A 25,065-nucleotide genomic window follows, 5' to 3' on the forward strand; every position below is an offset into this window, starting at 1 on the left:
GACTGATCGAGGCGAAGATGTCGTTCATCCCCTCGAGTTTCCGCAAGATCAAGTCCGTCGTTCTCATGCACGACACCGACGCGGAGAGCATCAAGGCTTCGTTGGCCGCGGCGGATGTGCCGTTGTCCGAGGCGGACTGCAGGAAGTGCCCTGACCCGTGCGAGGAAGGTGTGTGAGCGCATTACCTTCTGCGACCGTCTTTACCTTCTTCTCCTCTTCCTCCCGCTTTTGCGTGCCGACCTCTGTTGACGATGTGCTTGTCCCCGCAACAGACCACGAATGGTCGCGCAGCTTCGACGTAGATCGCGAAACGCAGATGCTCGGCTCCGTCAAGCCCTATAAACGCCAGGTTCGTCTCCAGCCAGGCCGTACCCCGTGCTCAAACTCAAAAAAACCGGTCCCCTCTAGCTCGTGATCTCGACGGGCAAAGCCGACTGGGATCGCGAAGTGACCAATACCACCGGCTCGCTCGCGTACCACCTTTACCATACTATACCCTCCCCTCCCCACTCCTCCTCCTCCTCTTCTGTACCCTCCGAAGACCACCGCAAGCTCCCGGACGGCGTGTTCGCCACCTCCGGCCCGAAAGGCCGCACGTCCGTCCTGAACGGCTCGCACCACTCGCTCGCGCACTCGACCGGCGCGAAGGGGGTGCCGGAGGAGACCGTGCTGCTGTTCCCGGAGTACAGGGTCGTCAGCGGCGTCCCGCGCTCGGCCGATGGCGCGCACGCGTTCTGGGAGAAGGTCGCACAGATCGAGGGCGGGAGCAAGCCGGGCGACGCTACGAAGGAGGCCGGCGAGGATATACGGACGTACGTGCTGCCGTACGCGTGCGTGATACTGCTTTGTACGTCCTTTTTTTGTTTGTCGCCCTCCTTGGGACTTGGTATCGTGATCGTACACGCTGTCTGACTATCAATTTCAGGTTCGCACAAGAGACGGGATAACCGATGTCATATTACCGCCGGAAAGCTCGAAGACAGTGAGGCTCTACTCACCCTCGCGCATACATGCCCCCGTTCTCATCCGTCCTTGCGCCCTCCACAGCCTTTAGGCACTCGCTAGAAACGCGCGGCTGGGAGGTCCACACGGATCTCGATCCGTTCATCGAAAATGATCCGGACTTCCCCGCGCTCGAGTCCGAGGGCGCCGTCTTCCTCAGCAACGGTTCGTGTTTTTCTGCCTGTTTTTCAAACCTACGCCCGGCGGGGAGGCTCACATTGACGGATAACAGAGATAATCGAGAAACAGCTCCGACACGCGGCGTCCACCGAGCGCGCGCTCATCCTCAAGAACTCGCATATCGGCGGACACAAGTACGCCGGGAACACGATCGTGCGTCTCTTTCGTCCTCACACCAGCCCGTTTTCCACCCTGACGGTTTTATCGTTGAAGATATATACTCCGCGCGGGGCTTCCGTCTGGTACGGCCGCGTCACCCCGCACGAGGTCGAGTCCATAGTCGAGGAGACCATCCTCAGCGGACGCGTCTTGGCTCCTCTTCTGCGGGCTGCGGTGAACGTGGCGAGACCGGGCTGCAAGAGCATACACGATTGGTAGCCCCTCTCTCTACGGTTCGGTGATTCACCGGCGGTGCAGATCTCCCCATCATATAAACGACTCGCATATATATAGGGTGCATATATGACCGTAATGGCAGCCACTGTTCCGGTTTTACTTGCTGACGGTTTTGGTCATGCTCTCATCATAACCTTACAAGCCCTGTGATTGTCCTACAACACGAAGGCCGGTCTCAGCTCAAAGTTCTGTGGTACTTCCCCTCGTGATTTCTCGTAGTATGCCAGAACCCTGAGAACGTTCTGCACCATTCCAAGACCCAAGTCCTTGCAAGGACTGTGTTCGAGATGCTGCACGGTGGCACTGAACGTGGTGAAGGTCTTCGCACAGTTCGGCTCGTTCGGGCAGCGATAGACCTTGTGGCCTCCGCCGAGGTACCCGACGTTGTGCTTGGACGACGTGATATGCTCCTGCAATTCATTGACGGTTTTTAAGGTCTTGGGACATAGATCGCAGCTCAATCTGGTGCTGCCTAGGATCCAGCGGTGACGGGTCACTGGGCGGGACTGATAAGGAGGGTGGTAAGGCAATTCCAGACGCTGGTTCGTGATACTTTCGCCCGCTGCGTCGTTGAGAAGCCAGCGGTCGACCTTTGCACGAGCGATGCCGCTGGGACATTTGCTGGAGTCCAGGTGGAGGGCGAGGGCCGAATAATCGATGAACCTCAAAGAGCAATCCAGCCCAAAGCACGCGACTGTTGGCGGGCTGTGTGATTTCTGGTGCTAGAGGAGCAGAATGACGCGGGTGGGTGCTCGCGTCGAGAGGTGTAAGGTAATCTGTGCACCGATCTAAAGTTGTTCCCGTTCTGGAATGATTTGTCGCAGAACCAATGTTCTTCAAGACGGTGTCGCGTACGAAAGTCGTCTTCACCGTTGGCTGTGTGTAGTGTCCTTCGTTCGCCTTCGAGACACTCAAACTCAACGACAATGATTGATACACTTGGATTATCTTATTAGTGAGACAGTGAACGACAGGAGATGCAGAGGTGTGGGTTCAGTGAAGAGAGACAAGTAACGATGTGCAGCAAAAACCCGCACCCTTTGTATCTCTTGGGTGAGCATGAGTCATTCATTACTAACGTAGTGACACTAAAGTTAAGGAGGTCGCAGAGCGGGAGCCGTCGTGCGGTTAGTATAAAGTCCAAAACCAACCGACGATCGTCGAAACGGGGGGATTTATACGACACCGCCACTTTGCCTGTTTGGGAACTCAGAAAGCGAGCCGTTTAAACCCATACATCAACCCTTCCATGGTGTCCTTAACGCCCCTGATCTTCAGGATCCCGCAGTTACCACGCTCAATGTGCTGCACGGCGCCACTCAGCGTGCTGAACTGCTTACCACAGTTTCCGGTATTCGGGCATCGGTAGATCTTGCCACCGTTGACGGTCCCGTTGCTATGCTTGGGCGAGGCGAGGTGCCAATCCAGTTCCCCCAGCGTCCGGAAGGTGATAGGGCAGAAGTAACATTGGTATGCGGATCCGTTCCATGCCAGCTCGGTTGCTTTATATATAGCGGGGGGCTTGTACGAGGCGTTCAGGGTGCCCCTTGTGATCATGCGGCCGCGATTGCTGATGAGGCCCCGAAGGTCGTGCTGAATGATGTACCGGTCGATCTGTTCGCGCGTAACACCGCCGGGGCACTTCTGCGCGTCGAGGTGGAGAGCGAGCGCAGAGAGAGAGGCGAAAACATGGAAGCAGCCTTTCATAGGGCATCTCATAGTCTTCGATTCATGAGCGGCCGATCTGAAGTTATGCCACGTCGACTCCCTCAAATGGCGCGAAAGAGAGCTCCGATATTGGAACCGCCGATCGCAGTCTTCGCAATACCATTCCCATTCGCGCCTGTCGAAGTACCAACCCATTGTCGTGTTTCTTGGCCCGCCTGTGTATGTTGCAGGACAAGAGAGCGTGTGGAGTTCTGGGGAAAGCGTAGGATTTGCTCGGTTTCGAACGCGGTTTCGAGTCGCCAACCGTTGTAACACCAGAGGGCGTCTGTAACAAGAAGGCGAGCTGAGTGTAGGACTTCAGCTATCGTCATTTATACACTACTGTATACGAGTCATGCTCAAATCATACCCGTTCCTGCTTCTCTATCCCACAATATCCTACGCTATTCTACACCGTTCCACAGCAATCTCGAGTCCTACGAGTATGCCTATTTGCGTCACGACTGAGTTTTCTTGTATCAGTGATTCAGCGTGTTTTCAAGTTGGCGTCCCACGCCCGATTTCCCGACCATATGAGTATGCACCTTCGCTTGATATATTCCGCTTTTGAGTCTGGAATTCTATTAGAATAGCTTCTCAATCGGCTCAGCACGGCAGAGTCACGCTAGTTGTTGTTGGTATAGTCAAATAAACATTGGATCGCATGTATGGCTTTGTGTTGCCGCTTTAAAGTGTTAAGCGCTTCCTGAATCCCTCCACGAAAGCATCAATAGCACGTTCCACACCCTTCATCTTACGGATCCCGCAGCTGCCGAACTCGATATGTTGCACGGCACCGCTAAGTGTGCTGAACTCCGTACGACACGATATATTGGGGCAGCGGTAGATCTTCTCGCCATTGACGGTGCCGCTGGCGTGCTTTGGCGATTCAAGATGCTGGTCCAGTTGCGGTATGGTTGTGAAAGTCGCGTTGCAGAAGTAGCATTCGTACGCGGTACCGTTCCAGGCACGCGGTGTTGCTTTATACTTGGGAGGTGGGGTGTAGGAGCCGTCTGTGATCCTCAAACGAGGGTTCGTGATTAGATGCTTCGTATCATTCTTGACCATCCACTCGTCTATCATGCGACGGGCGGCGCCGCTGGGGCATTTCCCTGCCTCCAAGTGGAGAGCGACGGCGGATAGAGAGATGAACGTCTGCTTGCAACCCTTTTTGAGACCCTTGAAGGGACACTCGATCGTCTTCGGTTTGTGTTTAGAGGAGTTTAGGTGCTAGAATGTTAAGGGACATTGAGGGAGCATCTTCGGCGGCAAAGGAGGGCACTCACAGCCTTGAGATTGTTCTCATTGTTGAAGTGCTTATCGCAGGCTCTGCAGTACCAGTGGGAGTCCTCCCAATGCTGCTGCATTTCCGTGAAAGTCTCAAAAGCTTCATCGCATGCATCGCAACGGTAGTGCTCTTCTCGCTGATGCTCTTCGAGGTCGGTCTCATCCTCGAAACCGGTATCGTCGCAAAACTTGCACCAGTAGTGCTCGTGTTGATGATGCTCTTCGAGTTCGTCATCGTCGTCGAAATCGGTATTGCATACCGTGCAGAAATGATGCGAATTCGACTGGATCCAATGCGACCGCAGACCTGAGTACAATTGGAAATCGCGTTCGCAGTCGTTGCAGAAGTTGTGCGAGTTTGAGTTGTTGAGGTGCTGAAGGATGGCATCTTTATTGCAAAACCATCGCTCGCAGCTTTCGCAGTACCACTCGTCTTCGTCCCGATCGAAGTGCCAGCGCTTGCCCATGGCTGCGATACCTACCAGCGGATGTTTAGCGATCAGAGGAAAGGCAGGGACGATTCTGAGGACTCACAACAATCGACGAGTGGTTTCACGATGGTAGAATGGGAGATCAAAGACCTCAATTTACGTAACGTTCACGACGATGTCATGTTATCTTCCTCAACAACGTGAGAGAAGGCGCAAGCGACTTCGGCTCACATGCTACAGAATGCGCTACGATTGCAAGCAGAGATTGTTACGCGTACATATTGCTTGAAATATTACATCAGTGCAGTGGCGAAAAGCATCCCAGGCTACTCAGCAAGTTCTATACCACTAAACAGCACTAGGCTTCACATATTAGGCCTCAGTGACAGGCCGTTGGAAGCATGATCCCCTATCCATTCCTAGGGTACGCATCAGATCAGGTCTATGGTCCGGAACATTCGCACGCACAGAGCTCTCTCGTTCTGGAACGTGGTCTGGAACAAAGTTCGTGTTCATCGACATCGGCGGTCGACCAGGAGGCGGGGGAGAGGGGTTTCTCATCTTCTTGAGGTAATCCCGTAGCGCCGTTACAACGATCTTAGGTAAACTAAATTAGTATCCGTTCTCGTGGGAGTTCCAAGCATGGTCTCGTACTCGATGATCTTCAGAACTTGATCCTGAGTAACATGCTACGACCGCGATAGGGCAGCAGAGCGCGTTCTATCGAGAGAGAATCGGGTTAGGTCCGAAGAACCTGGCGCAAGCCGAGGTTTGGATAGCACCTCGAGCCATATCGGGAACGCTGCCAGCTCGTTCAACTGAAAGACAGATGCAGCATGAGACCGTCATGGAAACGTACCTCCGCCTTGTACTCGATATTGATTCTGGATGCCGAGCTGTGACGATGTCTTACCGATCGCCTGCAAGGCTTGTCAGCCCAAGCACATGTTCGATGCAAGAAAATATGCTGACCGCCATGCCCTTCTCGACGTAGAAACTGCTATGACCCGTTTGCCGCACCACGTTGATCATCCCCTCCAGCGTCGACCACGCATGCATGTTGACATCTCCTATTCCTGATACATCGCCCAAGTCGCCTACCGTACACGAGAAGAGGGTATGGCCCTGAATGGTTTGTATGGAAATGACCATGCCGACGCCTTTGTGGTGCTTGGACGTCGTACGGAATCGCTTGCGCAGGGACAACCCTGTTAAGACACGTCATGCGATGCGTTCGTACGTCCATCGCGAGGAAAGGGCCAGAAACGAACATACCTAAGGTCACGGCATCGTTGGCGGAAAACGACGGGAATCGCAAGCTTGACTCTTCGTTGAGCGTTTGCGTCGCTAGCTCTGCCTCGCTCTGCATGGGAGAGTACCCGTTAAGACCTTCGAACATCGGCATTTTTTTGCCTGCTATCCTTTCCAATCTCAGCTCCGCTACGCGGGTCCATTGACGTCCGACTTCACCTATCGTTGTTGCCTATTACGTCTTTGGGGGTCGCCGCGGCGTCGGGGAGTCGGACGTATATCGATAGGGGTCAATGTCGGTAGCATGCACACGAGGCGGGAAACCCGCTAGCGGAGGTATATCAAGGACAGACCCGAGTCCATTGTTGGGTGGACTAAAGCCATGAGGTCGTTACCGCGAGTGATGGGCATGGCCTTGCAAGGAACGAGGCAGACTGACGTTCCGCGCGTCTCGCCTCGGTCATCCACTTTTCACTTCACTTTGCCCACAGTTGGACCGTCCTGTCGTCTTCTTCAACCAGAACTGCACGCTAGGCTGTTAGAAATCGTTTCTCCTGCCACGCTAGAAGGATTCTGAGTTCTTTGGGCCTCCAACGAGGACGCAATTAGCGCGCTTGCCGGTCGTCGAACGGATGTCGCGTGAATTCGTCTTCGGCCATTGACCCAAATCACAGCTACCGAGACTATTCCGCACGCGACTCCCGCTCCAGCAGGACCTCGCAGTCGTGCCTACACTACCGCGGAGACGATACCCATGGAATTCTTCAACGATGTGGGCTCTGACCCTCTCAAACCCTCCCTGTTCGAGCTTGTCGCACAAGAGCAACTCAGAGACCTGTTACAACCTGCGTTGAAGTATGTTCTTTCCGTAAGCCATCTCTTCATGCGTTAGAGATGCTCAGAAGTCATGCCCGCGCCTATGAAGGTCTTTGCGCAACGTTATCCAAGATACCTCCTCCGAATAGTCAACCGCCATGAAGAGTTTTATGCGTTCATCATGTTCTTTGTCGAGAGACATTTCTTGAGGACGCATGGTACGCATTTGCATTCGATTGTTTAGTGCCCAGCAATGAATGTTGTGATTGATTGCAGGCGCATCCTTCTCCGAGAACTTCTACGGCTTGAAGCGCCGCCGACGACCACTCATCGAACCTGAACGAGCACGGGCGGCTGTCGGCGGTGTTTTTCGCGAAGAAAGGCTTCGGAATAGGGACATCCGGAAGTCACTCGTGTTCCTGGTCAGTTTCCGATGGGCACACAAACCGTCTTGCTCTAACGCGCAAATTGCAATCTTGCAGATCGGTCTCCCGTATCTGCGTGCTAAGGCACAAGACTACTACGAGGAACTGGGTGGTGGTATTGACCCTGAGCTACTCGAAGGAAGCGAAGGAGCGCGCCAGACGAGGGCTTTAACAGAAGAGGTAAGATCCATCGCCATCTCCGTCAGTACAGTGCGTTGATCAATATGAAGACGTTGATGGGCAAGATGCGGAGAGCGTTCAAGGCGATATATCCATGGGCTAACGTGACGTTCGAATGCTGGCTTCTGCTCTACAATATACTATACCTATTCGACCGAACGCCTTTCCACCGCCCATGGCTGGCTTGGACGGGCATCGACATCCGGCGCCTCGGCTTGGATGATCTGGTCAGTGGATCTGCCTTGATCGCGGGTTTCCGTGGCTGATCTTCGTGTTGGAAGCGTCTTGCCAGCCGCGCTGCCAACGACAAAGGCCGATCACAGATACGACGGACCCTTTTGCAACGCATACGCCGTCTGGTTCTGACGTCGCCGCGGCTTCTCCTAGACGCGTTGAAGGTCCTCCTTCCCACCGCTATCTTCTTCATCAAGTTCCTCGAATGGTGGTTCTCGCCTTCTTCCCCAGCGCGTGCCCTCTCGACGTCCCCGCTCGGACCCGCCGTGCCTCCGCCGAAATTGCTCCCTCCCCACCCCCAGAGCCTCATTCCGGTGGACAGGATCACCAAGTTCGGTATGTGCCCGCTGTGTGAGCAGCCGATTGCGAACGCGACCGCGCTGCCGTCGGGCTACGTGTTCTGCTATCGTTGCGCATACGGTCACATCGAGCAGCACCACTCGTGTCCTGTGACACTGCTGCCGGCACAGATGTGGCAGATGCGAAAGGTACTGGTGTAATATCGCTGGTTTTGCGTCTGATCATCAGGTCAAAACACGGCATGCAGCGGGACATATGGAACGTTGCGGAGGCACGGAGCGACGCACGTTCGTCATCCTTCCGTACTACAATAATAACGTGCAGGGCCAAGGCGCTGCGGGGAAAGTAGCGTTAGCTCCGTGTATTGTATCTGTGAGAGGCCTTGTCGGATGGTTAGCTTCAAGTCGTGTTTTGCGTGCGTTTTGCAATCGATCGAAGCGGTTGGGCCTGTCGGACGGGAGTGTGAGTCTGGGAGGAATGGGTCCTTGGCCGGGGATCCTTCTCTTTCGGCTCTACTTTTCACCATATTATCCATGAGGAATATATGCGCTCGCCCCCCGTGCCAGTCTGCACGATCCTTAAGTACGAGCAAGCCCTGATCGTCGACACTTCACCCCTCGACTGCCAGACTCGGCCATACTTGACGAGGGACTGTCATGAAGGTGTGCAGCATACATCGCACTAGCCGATGTCCTCCTTGGCTGATCGGGGCTGTCCTTCGCTCGTGTAGTTTGGCAAACAGATCCAGGCGGATCAGGTCCCCGGCTGGTCCGCGTTCTATCTCGACTATAAGGGCCTGAAGAAGATTATCTCCTTGTTGGTGTCTCAGCGACACGCCGACATCGCTCCAGCCGCACCCAGCAATGTGCCTCTCCATGTCACGACCACGACCGCCGCACCTTATCCGGCTAGCGCACTACCGAGCCCGCGAACACTCCTGCGTGAGGGCCCTGCCAGTTTACCTGTGCTTGCCGCGTTGGGAGGACAAGATGAGGATCGCGGCCCCAATTTCCAGGCGCATAAGGCTGCTTTCTTCTTCAAGCTTGATCGCGAGCTCGAAAAAGTGCGTGAATATCTAGTTCCTGCGTCGCCCTGGGATTGATGAGTTGTTGCAGATAAACGCGTTCTATTTGCAGAAGGAAGCGGAACTGAAGTTGAGGCTTGAGACGTTGCTCGCAAAACGTCGGGCCGCTGCTCTAAGAGTCCTTCCGAGTGAGGATGATGAATCCATGCAAAATCACGTCGAATGGAGCGCCGTAGAAGAAGGGTTCAGGTTGTTGGAGCGGGATCTTCGTAAACTGCAGGTGCGTCGGTCATTCGTGTACATACAGACGCGACCCTCATGAGCCACACTATAGCAATATGTCGAGATCAACGCGACCGGATTCCGCAAAATCCTCAAGAAATGGGACAAACGCTCAAGATCGGCGACTAAAGAACTCTACCTCGCCCGTCAAGTAGAGGTGCAGCCGGTATTCAATAGACAGGTTTGTCCCACATCTTTGTACCTACCGGCCTATTGTCGACTAGCTGAGGCTCCGTCAGCTCATCTCAGAGTTGTCCGATGCCGTCGCAACGTGTCTCCTGGACGTAACTGACCTTTCCAATGGACTCAACGTCGAGAAGCCGGCCGTGAACGACCTCATTCTGAGCAACCAGATTCTCGCCGAGCGCAGTTCCCAGCCTGGCGCCTTCCAGGATCTCGAGAACAACCTGCGCACCGCGGTCGCCAACGGGGATGAGGCCACCATCCGTGACCTCGTCCGCTACTCGGACGTGCTCGCCTCCCAGCCCGGCCGCGCGATCAACGTTACCAGGATTCTGTGGAAGGCGATCATCGACGCGCCTAAGGAGATCGCCGACCTCATCCTCTCCTGCCCTGCGAACCCCTTCGATTTTCACTTCATCGACGACATCAACGGTCGGACGACGCTCCACTCGGCCGCCATGGTCGGCATGCTGCGCCTCGTCAACATCTGCCTGGAGAAAGGCGTGGAGGCGGCGAAATGCGACGCATACGGTCGGTCCGCGCTGCATTACGCCTGCATGAACGGACACCCGGATGTATGTCGCCGGTTGCTGGAAGTCGGGCTCCCCCCGGATCAGGTCGACATGGACAACTACAGCCCGCTGACATATGCGACGTTGCGCGGCTCTACCGAGTGCGTCCGAGCCTTGCTCGAACAGGGAAATATATCGCTTGGACAGGAATCTCTCAGTACGGACTCGATGCCGCTTGCGCTTTCCAGCCAGGCCGGGCACGTGGATGTAGTCAACCTTCTCCTCGATCACGGCGCACGGTCCCTTCCGAACACGAACGGCGAATACCCTATCCACCTCGCCGCCAAAGAGGGGCATTCCGAGGTTTGCAAGATCCTCATCGGCTTCGAGGGTTGGGACGTTGCGGACAAGTACAACGAATGGACTCCTCTATTCCATGCCGCGCGATATGGGCACACGCGCTGCGTCGAGGTTCTGCTCGACGCTGGTGCTCGCGTCGACGCGCTCGACGAAGTCGGAAATTCGCCAGTCTACTATGCGGCATGGTATGGTCATCGGGATTGCGCAGGCCTTCTATTGCATGCTATGGCACTGCTTCCTAGACGTACCAGCCTCTCCCCGCCTCGGAAGTCGCCACCTTCCGACAACGTCAAACCGTTCGAGTCCGACATCGACATGATCCCATCCCTGTCTCTTCCCCCTCCGATCATGCCGTACCGCATATATGGCCACAATTTCCTTGACAAGACCTTCCTCGTGCAAATTGCGCTCGGCCAGAACATGTGGGACAGGCCGTCCGAGCCCCACTCCCCCATAAAGTTGCATCCGCGCTTGACGGGCGCTCAGAACAGGGACCTTACCCTGCACGCTTCCCCGTTCTTGAAACTGGTGATCACGGCCCGAGGGGACGCTACGACTGCCCCATTTACCATATATCTCCCCATGAAGGACGAAGCGCATGTATTCTCTTTCCAAACATCGTCGTTGGACAAGTTGACGTTAGAGTTCTCTATCTACCCGAATTTCGGCACGAAGACCATCGGCCGAGCCACCGCTTTGCCTGCACTATTTCCGGCAGCCAAGCAGGATGCCCCATACGTCCTCCCCATCTTGGATCACCGACTGCATGTGTTGGGAGAAGTACGTCTCGCGATCATCATCTCCTGGCTGTAACTGATGTCATGCACCAGGTCACTTTCGGGATTAACGTCGTCTCGCCGTTCAGGAGCGCGACATTGGGGATCGGCGGTGCCGTTGAGACTTATTGGAAGTCCATGGCCATGCCGATATCTACTCCAATTCGTGATACTCCACGTTCAGGCCCGGCCATTGCGTCCGCCGCCACCTCTCCCTCAAACCGTTCCGTCGCTGCCATAGGTGGCCACGCCATCACAATTTCGTCAGTCACCGGAAGTTATCTCTATCTGGTGGTTCAGGTTACCGCGGATCATCAGCCAGTCATTTACCCTCAATGGCGTCTCCCAGAAGATCGATATTCCTTGGGCGTCGCGGATGTGTCGCTCGAGCAGTTTGAGAGGCTTGCGCATCAGCTCGGGCAGACGCTTGACCGCCCGGAAGCGGTAAGGCCGACGACGAGGGATTGGCGAGATTATCTGGATCGGTCGATGGTATCCCTTCGGCGTCTCCTCCAAGTGCGTCGGATTTAGTCGTGGTAAGGCTTGGACTGATCACGGCTCAGGTACTCCCTGCCACCCTCGGTGTTGCTTTAGAGCTGGCGTCCCCGTCTCAGTCTCACATGGACCACTTCAGCATCCGCAATAAACTGAACTTGAACGACTTCGTGGACTCCGTGCTGCGAGTCGTCTATGAGACACCCACTCACGTCGACGGGGCAGGCTCCGCAGTGCGCCGTAGGGTTGTGTTCTCTTCGTTCTCTCCGGACGTCTGCGCCGCACTGAACTGGAAGCAACCGAACTGTAGGTCTCAGATGCTATCACGTAACCAACTTCTTAACGAGATCCTAGATCCGGTTTTCTTCGCATCTCAGTGTGGTAAGACGCTCCAGACTCCGCCCAGCTGCGCGGCTACAGGAGCACCAGATTTATCCGATAGGCGACTCTTCGGGTTGGGCGCCGCCGTTGGCTTTGCCAAGAATAACAACCTATTGGGCGTTTTACTCGAAGCAGAGACTCTTGTGAGCAACGTGCATACTCCTAGCCTCGCTATGGAAAGAACTGAAAGGTTATATTTAGGTACAAGTGCCATCTCTCGTTCAAGGGGTCAAAGACGCGGGCCTTCTGGTTGGTGCTTTCGGCAAGGAACAGGAAGTCTCCCCGCTCACTCCCGCCGGGGTGGACGTACCGACGGTGGACGCCATCTTGCAGCGAGGCGTGCTTTCCGTCGAGCATTCCATGCGTGGCTTACTCTATTAGTGTTATACATATTGGGACGTCCCGCCGGGGCGGTATATATATATGAAACAGCGAATGTATTGTAATTACCGGGACACGCGTGGTTCTTATATTATTGTTAGCGCATGGATCTGCGGAACCACACCATATTGGAAAGCGCTCACAATGCGCTAGATGCAGGTCGAAGCGCGGTATAAGGCTGCGAACGTGCCGTCCTTTTCGAGAAGCGCCGATTGCGTTCCGAACTCCGTGATCGTCTGCACGAACAAGATTTCATGAGTCGGAGATGAATGCTCATATACCATGAACGCGGCTCACCCCGTTCTCCATCATCGCGATTTTGTCGGCTATGCGGCACGCGGCTTCGAGCCGGTGGGTGATGAAGATGACGGTTTTGACTTTTCCCCCCGAGTCGGAACGGGACGTGCGATCGATTGTTTCCAAGACGTGTGCTTGCGCGCGAGGGTCGAGGGAGGACGTCTTGAATCAGCCCTTAAGTCAATGGATCGTCCCCGCCAGAAAGAGGTACCGAACGCTCACCGGCTCGTCAAATACCAGTAGTTCGACCTCTGGTCGAGTCGCCCTCATGAAGGCACGCGAGAGCGCGACCGTCTGCCACTGCACGCAAAACCACACGAGTTAGCGATTTTGTCAGACGTTGGTTCGAGCCGCGTACCTGACCACCAGAAAGCCCTTGGGACCGTTGCATCGGCCGGTCGTCGATCACCGGCGCCGGCGACAACGTCGCGCTCGCATCCAGAACGGTGTGGAGGCCGTCGGGCAGTCCATCCACGAGCCGTTTTCCGCCCACGAGGTGGACAGCTCGCTGGATGGTAGGCATCGAGTGCAGTTCGTCGACCCGTCCCAGCCCCACGTTTTCCCACACCGGGGCGTTGAAGCGGGAGAAGGATTGGAGTACGGCGGCGATACGGCCGTGGTAGTCCGGCGGGGAGTACCTCCGGATGTCGACGCCGTTGATCAGCAGTTCCCCGCCGTCGAAGTCGAGGATGCGCATGAGTATGCTGGCCAGCGTAGACTTTCCTGAGACAAACGGTGTGAGGGATGAATGTCGAGGACATGGCCAAGGTCGTACCTGAGCCGTTGAAGCCTACGATGGCCAACGTCTCGCCAGGTTCGAGTACGAAGTTCACATCGCGTATAGCCGGCTCAGTGCTACCAGGATACGTATATGTCAATCCTCTGGTACGGATACGTCAGAATAGCTATACAACTCGGACAGTGGGAACGTTCCGAACCTCGCTTCTATCCTCATACCCTTGAAAGTCGACTGGAAAGGCAGCTTATGATTTTCCGCCGGTTCTAGCCTCGGTTGGATCTCCATCGCCGCACAGAAAGCGCCCATATAGAACACGGCCTGGAATATCAGCCGGACGGTATGCCGCAACGTGGTCAGGGTGGATAATAAAGCTTGGATGGAGTTATGGTACAGCGCCAGCGAACCCCAAGATGTCGAAGAATTTCGCATCAGGAATAGGTAGGGCAGCTGCGTGTATACCCATGGTCAGTCCCAAGCGTTTCCAGGAAATCTATGATATAATCCTCACATTTTGTGCGGCACCGCAAAATTGCGATGGGCACAGTTGATCGAAGAACGAAGAGAGGAGGCCGTGCCCCTCTATGATAGAAGGCTCGTCCATTTGTAACGTGGTCTGCCGCGCGTGGGCCCATGTGCTGTGAATCCAAGGGCCAAGGCCGAACAACACGATCTCGGGCCGATACGCATCATTGTAAGCCATCTGCCTCATGCGCTCCTGCTCCTGCGCCATCCGCTCTTCGTGAGGCTTGTAGTACATCACAGAGCTATCCGCCGACGAGCCAGAACGGACCGATAGATTCAGGAGCGGGAGGAGCGACCACGCGAGCGAGTACAGCAGCAGGCAAACATGCGTCGGCGTCTTGGTGAGCGATAGCAGAATGCATGCCAGGGAGAGCACTTCCAGCAGGAGGCCGACGACCCGTGCGAGGTCTAGAGGAGAAAGAAGGCCCATCATGCCGGAGAAAGAGCGGACAAAGACTTCGGATTCTTGCAAGAGATCGCGCACGGCCGGGTCCGACAGCGACGGCACGTCCAGCCTCGTCCGCTGCGCCATCTGCCGGCTTTCAATAAAGAACCGTGCGGATTGGTTCACGAGCACCTCGTTCTTTGACCTGGATGGGGCGCAGCAAAGGTAACCAACAGGAGTCTCAGCGATCATCGCGGTCGTGTGTGGTGTTCAGGGGCGGGCGGATGGAAAACTCACGACAAGGAATCTATTGCGAATTCCGCGGCCATGCGAAGGAGTTCGATCGACACATTGCTCGCGATGCGGGACTTGTTCCAATTCCCCGAAGTGATGAGAATCTGCACCTACGGAAAATATTTCTGATGGATGACGGTGTATGTATTGGTAACGCGAACATTCCATTACCTCATCTGCTAAACGCAAATGGGAGTAGCCCCTGAGCGCAGGCAGGACGCCTCGGGCGGCGCTGAAAAGGAACATGGTCGCTGTGCGCGCCGGTTGTAGATTCCATAGCGAGATGTAGAGAGGCTGCGCGAATCTCACGGCGATGTGGCAGGCCAGTTTGAGGTTCGCTAGCGTCAGGGGGCGTTGCGCGCCCGGCGGCAGAAGCATCGAAGTCGATGAGTCTGAGGATCTCCTAGACGCTAACCAAGTTCGGTATACGTCCGGCGGGCCGTCCTGGCCTACGAGAAAAGAGAGGGCGTTCTTTCGCCGGACGTTCGCGCGTGACCGGTGCATCGAGGGGGCCCTAGGAGAGCGGGGCGAGCGTTGGGTTCTGCGCTTGGGGTGCATCGGGGTGCAACAATAGGAGAGCCTGAGACATTATATGAAAGATCGGTGCGGCTGTGGACGCGCCGCTCCACCGCAAGAATCGAGTCTTTTTGTCGGACAGAGCATCCCGCCGGGCCACCGTACACAGCGGCAGAGGGTCCGGGAGGGCGATGATTTCATCTCGCAGCAGTATATGGGAGGGGCGTCCCGAGACCCTGAAGCCGTAACAACGATCATGAAGCCATGAAGTACCGAAAATTCCTTGTTCGCATGTCGCACCAGGTTGGATATGGGCATTGGTGTACGAAGGAGCGGTTCGGGGTGATGCAATGTCCTTGATCTCGGAGCAAACCCAGGTCTCCCAGCACTGAGTACATACTGGCGGGTCAGTACCCATTCAGATAACCGGATGCGGACACAAACCCACGGCCAGCGCGGTCCTGGTCTGACGGGAGCGGGGGCGTCCCGCGAGCGAGCCGTAACTATTGAAACTTCCGCATATGGTAGTCGCCACGTGGGTGGCAATAGGGGCTTTGCATCCCCTGTGTTTTCCATGGCTCCGGATCTTCATTGCGTCTTTTGATCTCTCGAGTCCATGGCCTCACAGGAAGCACACGGAGAGCTGCTGCAACATGGCCTGCGCCGGCTCCAGCTCGAACAAGAGCGGGAGGAAAAGTCGAAGGCCACAGTGACCGACGCGAGCGACGGCAGGGCGGATACAAATCCATCCATCCGGGGCGCGAACGGGCAGCCCATCCACGATTTGACCGAGCCCGTGGTGGCCCCCTCAGGCTCAGGAGCAGACAGGCTGACGTTGGCCGCGCGCTCCCACATCCACGAAGGTTACGGCTTCCGCCCGACTTCGGGCGCCTCCACGCCCCTCACCACGGCCTCTCACGACGGGACGGGAATGGCCAGTCCTCTGCCCGACCCTAACGGTCTGGGTTGGCCAGGTAACGTAGCGGCCCAACGCCTCTCGATGCTGCGTCATTGACGTTCTGGACCCTTCGCAATGTATAGCGAAGTCGACCGTCAACCGTCTCAACGCTACCCCGGCCGAACGCGCCCTGCGGGAGAAAAAGCTTGCCGGCGCTGTTCGGACGATACTCGAATGTATAGGAGAAGATCCCGACCGCGAGGGTTTACTTCGGACGCCCGATCGCTACGCGCAGGCGTTGATGTGGATGACCAAAGGGTATGAAGAACGATTAGCAGGTGAGCATACGCGGAGTTCGTGACCTTCCGTACACCAGTGCTGATCAGAAGTACAGACGTGATCAACGATGCTATATTCGCTGAGAACCACGACGAGATGGTGCTCGTCCGCGAAATCGACATATCGAGTTTGTGCGAGCATCACCTCGTCCCATTCACGGGCAAAGTACGTAGTCTCGCCTCTCCCGGGTAAAATCAAAGTCGGTAGCTAACAGCCTTACGTCAGGTCGCCATCGCGTATATACCCAACCAACTTGTTCTGGGCATCTCCAAGTTGGCCCGCATAGCCGAGACCTTCAGTCGTCGCCTGCAGGTGCAAGAAAGGCTCACGAAGCAGATCGCGTTATGTGTCCAAGAGGCCATCAAGCCCCGAGGGGTGGCGGTCGTGATGGAAGCGACGTACGTACCGTGTTCACATCCCGAGTCCTTCTTTGCTGATACGATTCCCCGCCTCCTCAGGCACATGTGCATGACCATGCGCGGCGTACAAAAACCAGGGGCGATCACCACAACGTCCTGCATGCTAGGCTGCTTCCGCACGCAGCAGAAGACACGGGAGGAATTCCTCACGCTCATCAAATCACGATGATCGTCCCTGCCTCGGAAGGTACCATAACACCAGAAGACGTGCGCCCTGCTTTCCCCGCATTTCACTACATGAATCCGCAACGATTCAACTCGGAGATCTAAAACTTATTACCTGTATCGTTATGTTCAACACACCGCACTGTACTATTTCTCACCCCACCACTGCCGCACGTTCTGATCAAACCCAATGATAAGCAGAAGGATACAAATGTGTAATGCAATACAAATCGCTATGCGATTGCTCGAGACGAGGATTCATCGTGGATGTTCCGAACGGGAGTCATTAATTCGGGCGGGCCCTGTCCGAGCCGAGAGCTCTACTGATTTGTTCTTGATATCTGTTCCGCACGATTCGCGGTCGTTTCGGCGGATGCGACGAAGGTTCGGTCGGCATCCCGAGCATCGGCTCGCTGCCGTCCTTGTCGCGCTCTGTATAATTTGGGTATTAGCACCACGCAACTCAACGGGCTTGGAAATGTTGTCGACATACCGGACAAGGTTCGCTTCCGTCCGCCGTCTCGATCGTCGTCCGTGACGGGGCTGCGTCGATACGAATCGCCGTTTGCAGGGCCCTTCGGCGCCTCCTTGGATAGCCGACTGAGCAAGCTCTGGTTCTGGGAGCCTGTCATAGACGGGGACCTGCTTGTCGCCACGTGTGCCAGCACCTCACGTTCTCTCCCGCGACCGCTGGGTTCTGTTCGGCCGGGGCGGCTATCGGGAGCCATGGCTCGAGGACCGGAAGGCACCGACGATTGGGCCTTGGGTCCGGTGGGAAGGCTTCCTCTGCTGTCGCTGGGCTAAACACAAACACCTGTTAGAAACGACACTGCATCTTGCGAATGCTCGACGAACCTCTATGGGGGTGCGGGGATCGTTGTCCCCGCCATCACGATCTTTCCGTCTTCTATCACCCTCCCTGCCGTCACGAACCCGTTCAGAGTTGTCCTTGTCCTTGTCAGAGACACGGCGGCTGCGGTCGTCCCGTTCGCGATCTCGATCACGTTCGCGGTCCCGATGAGTCCGTGTACCACGCTTGGAGCTACGGTCGAGCTGAAGAGATTTCAGTATAGAGATATCCAGCAGTAAAATATGGAACCTACATCGTCTTCCCTGCGTCGTTTCCCGAGAGCATCATCGCCATTTGTCCGCGACTTCGCAAAGTCAGGTCTGCTCGGAAGGCCGCGCTCGTCTGCGGGAACAGGAATCACCGGGGTGATGGGGCGAGCATCACGTTCCCTCCTCTCATCGCGATCACGCTCTTTCTCGTCTCGACTGTCTCTGCGATGACGGTCTCGGTCGTGCTCTTTACCCCGCTCGCGGTCGCGCTCCCTCTCACGCTCCTTCTCTGAGCGATCGCGCGGTTCTCGCGGCTCCCTCGAGCGCTCGCCGTCACGCTCCCCAGCCTTGTCGCGACGGTCACGGGACGGCCGCTCCCTGTCCCGGTCCCGATCTCGCGACCTCTGCGAAAGTGTCGAGTCGCGGCGTGACAACTCTCTGGGCTCATGGCGGTGGTCACGCTCGGGCCGCCGCTCGTCGGGTCGGTCATGATCGCCATTTCGTCCGCCGCTGTGACGGCTGTCGGCACTGTGGTTCCTCGTGCCCGGACGACTGGAGGGCGAAGGCGTGCGTCGTCGCGATCCTGGCGGTCCCGCACCGCGCTCGGGAGTGCTCCTGGGCGTCTTGTCTTCACCTTGCACGGCGGACGGTCGGGTGCCTATGGACTGCTTGGCGGTCTCGCGGAGTTCTTGAGCGGATAGGGTCTGGCTCGGGGCAGACGGAGGCGGCATGTGTGACTCTCCGCGGGCACGCTCATCCGGCAGACGGTCACCCCGAGGGGACTTGGGTGGTTCCTTGCGAGCGGTATCGGACTTCAACGTTCCTTGCACGCTCGGCGAAGCAGGACGCGACGTCCTTGATTCCAAGGGCATCGTCCTCCGTGGAATGTCAGGAGGAGGGGGTCGGGTGGTGGAAGGAGCTTCGGGCGGTTTGGGTGTCGATGGTTTTGAATCCCTGGGTTCCGGTTGCAGCGAAGGCCTGCGATCGGGCGCGGGAACGTCGATGTCCATGGCATCACCTCTCAAAGGAGTAGGCGTCGCGGGCTTCGGAGAATCGACACCCTTGGTATCTGGGCGGACGCGCTTCACAACTTCCGGTCTTGGGATGCTGTTGAGATCGTTGGCAACCTTCTACATCGGGCAATGCTAGGCGGACGTACTTTTCGAGAGCGAGCTTCGCATGCGAGGGTCCCGTGGGCACCTTGTCGACTTTGGCTTGCGGTGCACCATTCGTCGTTGGGTGAGCACGAGGCGCAGATGGCGCGGTCGCAGGGGCGGGGACGCCGGATGCGTTCCGCGGCCTTTCTTCTCTAGGGCCACTCGGAATTGCACCAGGAGCAGCTCTCGCGGAGGAGGATGTTGTCGGGGTTCCGGCAGGCGTCTATCCGTGAATATAAGACATTACTACATAAAGCTATCAGAGTTGGAGAACCACGTACCCTGGGCTCGCTCTTCGTTTCGGGTTTCCAGAACTTCTCGCGCTTTTTGAGACCCGCGGCATAACTAGTATATATTTTGTTAGCATGCCTCTATGATCTGAGTGGGTTGGCACAAACCTCTGTCCGAGAATCTTTAAGTCACCTCGTTCTTCCGACTGTATGGCATTTTTTATGGATGCCTCAAGGTGCAGACCTCCTTGCCCGATCACTGCTGCCATTGGAAAGACGGGCAGAATCTCCTTGAGGACGATGATGGTGTTAGACACATGCATGAACTCCCCAGAGTCGATGCAGCTAATAACTCCCTTCAGCAACTTGCGATGCCACTTGACCATGAAATCCTGCTTGAACTGCGTCCAGGGGACAACATCCTCCTCGGTTATAGGCGACTTGTTTGTCCAACGGGCACGCATGCCAGGAAGCCAAACGACCTTGCCCCCGACCTTCGATCGATTGTCTTGAAGATATGCCTGTTCATCCTGATGCCACTTCCAGAGATCACTGAGAACTCCAAGCAGAAAACGGCCTGAAACAGCGTTACACTAATGGTCATAAGCAGATTGATCTACCACGTACCATAATGGCGAGCCTCATATTCGCTGCAAGAGAATATGATTGAGGGGATATGCGAACCAAGCACCTTTCCAAAAGGAATTAGGCTGGGCTAGGGACTTGATGTTCTGGCACACATCACTCACCATGTCATAGCACTTCAAGGTATAAAAGTGGGGCGTGCCCTGTGTGTGCATAAGCTTGATGAACTGGGCGCAGAAGTCGGCGTCCATGGGCGAAAGGAGGCATCGAGGTTGGATACAGTGCTCGTAGAAGGACTGCACGGTCGTCGCGACTCGGGTATCTAAAATTCATCAGACTTGATCACTGAGACAGAATGTTACTGATGCTCACTAGCTGAGAACCAATGCTGCTTCTCCCGCGACAGCCGCTTGACGGTGAATGTCCTCGAGATAACTTGTTCCTTGAACTCCTCGTTCAATTGAGTGATGAAGGAGTTGTATCGGTCTCGCTTCGCCTTGTGCGTTAACGCAACTGTCCGCATGGCACGCTGGGAAGATCGATCTGCCGCACTGTACTTCGACTCTTCTTGGCGACTGAGGGACCGCAGATTCGCAGTCTCCTCCGCATAGCGTACGTCTGGTGGAGATAGATCATACGTCGAAAGCTGCCAGAACGTGAGATAAAATGCAGGTCTGTGCGCGATATCAGCAGTGAGCACACAGACTACGAAGCAACTAACCCTAAGGCGGCGCACGCGGCCGGCGCTATCCGTCGAGCATCGTCAAACAGGGCTTTTAGCTGTGGCAACCACGGGTCCTGCATCGATAGTATGAGAAGAGTTCTAACAGGTGAAAGTTGACTGACCTCCACAGTGTTCTGGTTAGCCGGAGGGTCTGCAGACGTATCCATCGCCGCGTCCTGCGAAGTGGCACCATCGGCCACCTCAGGCTTGGATTCACTGTCCACAATCATGGTGTTATCGCCATTGACCGCGGGCGAAGCGACACGCGAGACACCGCTGGGTTCGCGCTTCTCTTTCAACGCGGCTTTCAGACGCTTCTCGGCCTCTTCGCTAGCCACGCGCTCTTGCTCCGCTGAAGACTTCGCAGCCAACTGAGCGGGAACAAATATGAGTAAATGGAACTTGCATTCTCGCTTCATTACTCACCAACAATTCCCTGGAAAGAACAGGGCGAACAATCTGCATGCAGATGGGCGCACATATCCCGTACTTCTCACCGAGGTCTCCCAGGGACGGAATGACTTTGGTCGCGTAGTCCTCAGGAGATATTACTGCAGGTGAAGTCAACAGGTCCAAGTACTGCAGTAAGACACCGTGGGTCTGAGCAGTTCGACCACGGGTTAGCCATAACCTGTACAAGGAAATATCTGCCCCATACCTGGTCGAACAGATTCGCCAAAATCTTCAAAGGGGCATCGCTCGTTCGGAAGATGCACGATTGACGCTGCTGAGCAACCTGGATTAGAAGGGGAAGAGCCAGACCGGAATCCAGCAAGGCCTTGCCCAACCTCTGCGGGCTGCGCAACGTGATGTCGCTCGGGTCTTGCCGGGCACCACGGTTGACGGACGCCACCGCTTCGACCCGCAGGACGGGGCCGCCAGCCATGGCTTGGATCTGCGCATTGGACAAGGTGGGCAGAGGCTCGATCCCAGCCATCTTCCATATCAGCTCGCGTAGCATGAGGATGTCGCCCGTCTGTTGGTTATACAATTGGTGCACGATGTAGCGGAGGAGCGGCGTCAAGTCGGCCTTGTACCTTCGGAAGAGCATCCCGGTGAAAGCGGCCAAACCTGAAGACGATGGATGTTTAGCGTCAATGACACGGTCTGAATGCAAGGTCTCGTACTCGTAAGCCAGTCGGTGGCGTTGATACCGTCACTCTTGACACGTTCCCTGGCGGGGTCGGCCAAGGCGTCCAAGACGACGAACTGCAGGACGTCGAAACCCATGTTCGTCGAGTACCGAAGACCTTGGACAACCACGTTCGCCAGATTGTCGTAAGATGCAATCTGCTTGACCGCCTCCGCGAAGAAGATCGTTGGATTGGCGTGCGTAAGCTTTGCAACCGTCCCTGCGATCACCTCGATGTTATCGCCCGACAACCTCCGTAACAAGCCTTTGGCCTCCCGATCCGCCCAGGTTTTGCGTATTCGAAGTTCGGGACGCGAGTTATAGATCGTGCGCCATTCGCCGTACAAACGCCACCGCAATGTCGTGTCGTACATCCTGATGATGTTCCAAACCTCTACCGTACATACCGCATTCCCCGGTATGAGCGCCAACGCCGGCATCACGTATAATCGTAACATCTTGAACCAGAATTGGCGTATGGGGTGCTTTAGATCATGGTCTGCGATTGGCATCCTGGAGTCCGGGTCGGAGGATAGCTATCAAGATGTGCCTCAGTCAACAAACAACCTAAGATATGCTGTTCATGGGGGCTGACCGTAGAAGCCACATGGTGGCGACCCAGGCGAAGGAATTTGGTGACCCAAAGCGGGTTGCGCGAAATGTGAGGACCAAGGAAACGCAGAATGGGCTCGACGAGGTCCGCAATGTCTTCCAAAGACGCGCAGAGCGGTACACGGCTCGACCATTCCGGAAGGAAGAAGACGAAGTCGAGCGTGCTCGTGCTGGGAGGTGTCGGCGCCCATAACGTGAGCTGCGGTCTCCGCGGAGGCGGCATACGGGTACCACCTGCGCCGTATCTCGGCCGGGGAGCCATGAACCCCGCCTTGTGTTCTCTCGGGAACGTGGAGTTGTACAACGGCGACAAGCTGACATCCAAAACGCGGATCATCAGATCTGCAATCTCATTATGTGCGTCTATCAACCAAGGAAACTTGGTCAAGATCGGCAGCGCTTGCCGTATGGCGCCCAGAGCCAAGAGGCCGTTGACAATCCCTAGCTTCTGATTCGGCAATTCGGTGTTGGCAGATTTAGGCTCCGTTACGGTGGCCACTTTCGGTTTTGATGAGGAGCTACCTCCGCTTTCGAGCGGTGCAGCTAGGGCGAGGAGGTTCACCTTTGCGCTTGCTATCCGGTCTTCGACTTTCTTCAGGTAGGCTTTGTGGAACCGGTCCATGTCGTCGTCCGCGGGTGAAACCTATGGACAAGGATAAGTGTCCGGTGTTGGGTGCGACATGGCGACGTACATGAGGGTAGAGATCCTCCAGCGTGATAAAGCCTTCTCGGATCAAAAGTGCCGCTACGTAGTACAGACTTCGAGGAGTTGGCTCTCTGATAGCAGGATTCTACGCCGGATTAGACATGGCTATTCTGCTCGAAGGTATCGCAGCCAACCTGGTAGTGTGTGAACTTGAAGCCGAGTACCTGCGCCAAAACTCGGCCACTGCCCTGCTTGAGCGGCGGTGGCTCGCGCTTCTCCCCTTTGAACGACGCGTTCTCGGCGGTGAGCAAGACCTCGTCGAAGGATTTGCCTTTGTACGTTTGCTCCGCTACTGCCTCATCCGGGACGATCTTCGTTTCAGGCGCCCACGACGAGAAAGATAGAAGTTCGAGGAAGAAGGTATAATGGGCGGCGAGGTTGGTGGAGAAGATGTCCAGGATGACGTCGAGAGCGCGATTTGGGTCTAGGTCGAAGTACCCGATGAGGGAGACGACACGTTTCCAGGCTCCACTCGCCCTCGCGCGGATCTCGGCCAGAAACTCTACGGGACGGCCGGTGTCGGACGCGTGAGGGGGGCCCATACTGCTCATGATCTCGACAGTCAACTTGGTGTATCCTTCCGATTGCTCGCGTAGCAGATTGAATTTGTTCTGCTTGTAGCTAGTGGCACGGATCGTTGCCGTCAATCAACTAGTCTTCGTCGACAGGAGCTTGCACGCACAATAACCCAGTTCGGTTCCTCACTTCTTTCTTCGAGAAGGCGTTTTCGTCTGCGATGAGGCCGGCTTTGGAGACGAGGCCAATGTCAAGACGCTCCCGGCAGACCGTAGGGTCTAGAATTCGAGCGGACTGCAGGGGCGCCATGAGGACGAGGTCGTGGAGATCGAATGAGTGCGCGCACCAAAAGCATCTTCAGGACATTTCCCAACAATTGTTTGTCCGTCTCCAGAATCTGAGTTGTTTGAGACACCGATGCCTCTTTGTCCGAGTTCCCCTGCGCGGAGTCGGTGGCGGAGGCGTTCTTCGCATCCAGCAGCAACTCGTCGAGCTCTGCGTCTATTGACCACAAAACGTCGACGAGGACATCGCACAGGGCTGGATCCGGCTCAACCGGCGCAGTGCTTGACGAGGATGGGAGCGCGTCGCGGATGGAACGCACGAGCGCCACAAAGTCGTCCGGCTTGAACGAGGCGTTGGCCGCGCCCACGCCCAACGACGAGTACAGCAGGGTATGATACGCAGTTGTGACGGTATCTACGGATTTGGGGTCCGAGATCGTCGAATGGCATGGTAGGAGTATACTTCGGCTGAACACCGCGAGTTAGAACGCCTTGTGGCGACCGGGAGTATGAAGCAGAATACACACCATTCTTCCTCAGCGCCCCGACTCCATTGCAACGTTAGGTTCCGTAGCCGAGAGACCACGTCCATGGCAAGTGAGGACCTCCTGCTTGAGCGCGCAGGGAAAGGGAAAGCAAACGCGAGAGTAGCGCTGCAGGCGAGGGTGGCGTGCCACCGAGCAAGACTCCACAGCTTCTGTCCGTGGGAATCTCGCGGTCCTCGCCGGGGATCGAGAATCGGAGATGCCTTCACCGCGACTGTAAAGTACATACTCGCTGCTCGGAAGACGACCGTGAAGACATCGTGAAGACATGGCTTCATTCTACCACGGCCCCATTGTTAGGATACTCCTCTCCACAGCACGATGATGGTTCCACTTCT

At 56.1% G+C, this 25,065-nt stretch overlaps 8 protein-coding genes across 8 annotated transcripts; 3 read left to right on the plus strand and 5 right to left on the minus strand.

Annotated features, from left to right (window-relative positions):
- The first annotated feature begins 35 nt into the window (after positions 1-35).
- On the plus strand, positions 36-1,722 carry PUNSTDRAFT_84220 (uncharacterized protein). The gene is made up of 7 exons (XM_007381737.1): positions 36-168; positions 273-349; positions 409-847; positions 926-982; positions 1,048-1,167; positions 1,235-1,335; positions 1,396-1,722. Exons 1-7 carry the CDS (start codon positions 66-68, stop codon positions 1,558-1,560), a joined length of 1,062 nt encoding a protein of 353 aa, XP_007381799.1. The 5' UTR covers positions 36-65; the 3' UTR covers positions 1,561-1,722.
- An 11-nt stretch (positions 1,723-1,733) lies between these two features.
- On the minus strand, positions 1,734-3,297 carry PUNSTDRAFT_43255 (uncharacterized protein; the record flags this gene model as incomplete). The annotated part of the gene is made up of 2 exons (XM_007381738.1): positions 1,734-2,283; positions 2,816-3,297. The coding sequence occupies 2 exons, from the start codon at positions 3,295-3,297 to the stop codon at positions 1,734-1,736; spliced, it is 1,032 nt and encodes a 343-aa protein (XP_007381800.1).
- Positions 3,298-3,916: 619 nt separating this feature from the next.
- PUNSTDRAFT_142347 (uncharacterized protein) lies at positions 3,917-5,039 on the minus strand (the record flags this gene model as incomplete). Its single annotated transcript, XM_007381739.1, has 2 exons — positions 3,917-4,515; positions 4,572-5,039. The coding sequence occupies 2 exons, from the start codon at positions 5,037-5,039 to the stop codon at positions 3,973-3,975; spliced, it is 1,011 nt and encodes a 336-aa protein (XP_007381801.1). The 3' UTR covers positions 3,917-3,972.
- Positions 5,040-5,262: 223 nt separating this feature from the next.
- On the minus strand, positions 5,263-6,407 carry PUNSTDRAFT_84229 (uncharacterized protein). Its single transcript, XM_007381740.1, has 7 exons — positions 6,279-6,407; positions 5,976-6,211; positions 5,863-5,923; positions 5,786-5,805; positions 5,658-5,723; positions 5,472-5,600; positions 5,263-5,422 (listed from the first exon to the last, which is right to left on the minus strand). Exons 1-7 carry the CDS (start codon positions 6,400-6,402, stop codon positions 5,369-5,371), a joined length of 690 nt encoding a protein of 229 aa, XP_007381802.1. The 5' UTR covers positions 6,403-6,407; the 3' UTR covers positions 5,263-5,368.
- Positions 6,408-7,008: 601 nt separating this feature from the next.
- On the plus strand, positions 7,009-8,409 carry PUNSTDRAFT_64646 (uncharacterized protein; the record flags this gene model as incomplete). Its single annotated transcript, XM_007381741.1, has 6 exons — positions 7,009-7,122; positions 7,180-7,288; positions 7,347-7,492; positions 7,553-7,675; positions 7,726-7,927; positions 7,988-8,409. 6 exons carry the CDS (start codon positions 7,009-7,011, stop codon positions 8,407-8,409), a joined length of 1,116 nt encoding a protein of 371 aa, XP_007381803.1.
- Positions 8,410-12,752: 4,343 nt separating this feature from the next.
- On the minus strand, positions 12,753-15,218 carry PUNSTDRAFT_132386 (P-loop containing nucleoside triphosphate hydrolase protein; the record flags this gene model as incomplete). The annotated part of the gene is made up of 9 exons (XM_007381742.1): positions 12,753-12,839; positions 12,901-13,062; positions 13,123-13,200; positions 13,259-13,623; positions 13,676-13,782; positions 13,839-14,086; positions 14,148-14,751; positions 14,844-14,950; positions 15,012-15,218. 9 exons carry the CDS (start codon positions 15,216-15,218, stop codon positions 12,753-12,755), a joined length of 1,965 nt encoding a protein of 654 aa, XP_007381804.1.
- A 759-nt stretch (positions 15,219-15,977) lies between these two features.
- On the plus strand, positions 15,978-17,470 carry PUNSTDRAFT_99707 (GTP cyclohydrolase I). The gene is made up of 5 exons (XM_007381743.1): positions 15,978-16,330; positions 16,398-16,592; positions 16,649-16,758; positions 16,819-16,991; positions 17,052-17,470. Exons 1-5 carry the CDS (start codon positions 16,288-16,290, stop codon positions 17,179-17,181), a joined length of 651 nt encoding a protein of 216 aa, XP_007381805.1. The 5' UTR covers positions 15,978-16,287; the 3' UTR covers positions 17,182-17,470.
- Positions 17,456-24,774, minus strand: PUNSTDRAFT_125219 (uncharacterized protein; the record flags this gene model as incomplete). Its single annotated transcript, XM_007381744.1, has 21 exons — positions 17,456-17,609; positions 17,671-17,977; positions 18,033-18,230; positions 18,281-19,343; positions 19,396-19,616; positions 19,675-19,738; positions 19,792-20,200; positions 20,251-20,314; positions 20,373-20,530; positions 20,581-20,882; positions 20,930-21,006; positions 21,055-21,303; positions 21,359-21,532; positions 21,591-22,003; positions 22,060-22,600; positions 22,660-23,319; positions 23,369-23,467; positions 23,517-24,003; positions 24,065-24,192; positions 24,245-24,650; positions 24,710-24,774. 21 exons carry the CDS (start codon positions 24,772-24,774, stop codon positions 17,464-17,466), a joined length of 6,231 nt encoding a protein of 2,076 aa, XP_007381806.1. The 3' UTR covers positions 17,456-17,463.
- Between the last annotated feature and the right edge of the window lie 291 nt (positions 24,775-25,065).

Source organism: Punctularia strigosozonata (assembly GCF_000264995.1).
Source record: "Punctularia strigosozonata HHB-11173 SS5 unplaced genomic scaffold PUNSTscaffold_4, whole genome shotgun sequence".
NCBI lineage: Eukaryota > Fungi > Basidiomycota > Agaricomycetes > Corticiales > Punctulariaceae > Punctularia > Punctularia strigosozonata.

Bases quoted from the DNA above. Each gene is read 5' to 3' on its own strand.
- PUNSTDRAFT_84220 (XM_007381737.1), top strand. From the start codon at position 66: ATGCACGACACCGACGCGGAGAGCATCAAGGCTTCGTTGGCCGCGGCG. The intron at 169-272 runs GTGTGTGAGCGC...TCCCCGCAACAG, and splicing joins CCCTGACCCGTGCGAGGAAG to ACCACGAATGGTCGCGCAGC. The intron at 848-925 runs GTACGTCCTTTT...TATCAATTTCAG, and splicing joins CGCGTGCGTGATACTGCTTT to GTTCGCACAAGAGACGGGAT.
- PUNSTDRAFT_84229 (XM_007381740.1), bottom strand. From the start codon at position 6,402: ATGTTCGAAGGTCTTAACGGGTACTCTCCCATGCAGAGCGAGGCAGAG. The intron at 5,924-5,975 runs GTCAGCATATTT...CAAGCCTTGCAG, and splicing joins ACGTCGAGAAGGGCATGGCG to GCGATCGGTAAGACATCGTC. The intron at 5,806-5,862 runs GTACGTTTCCAT...ACGAGCTGGCAG, and splicing joins ATATCGAGTACAAGGCGGAG to CGTTCCCGATATGGCTCGAG.
- PUNSTDRAFT_99707 (XM_007381743.1), top strand. From the start codon at position 16,288: ATGGCCAGTCCTCTGCCCGACCCTAACGGTCTGGGTTGGCCAG. The intron at 16,331-16,397 runs GTAACGTAGCGG...CGCAATGTATAG, and splicing joins TAACGGTCTGGGTTGGCCAG to CGAAGTCGACCGTCAACCGT. The intron at 16,759-16,818 runs GTACGTAGTCTC...GCCTTACGTCAG, and splicing joins TCGTCCCATTCACGGGCAAA to GTCGCCATCGCGTATATACC.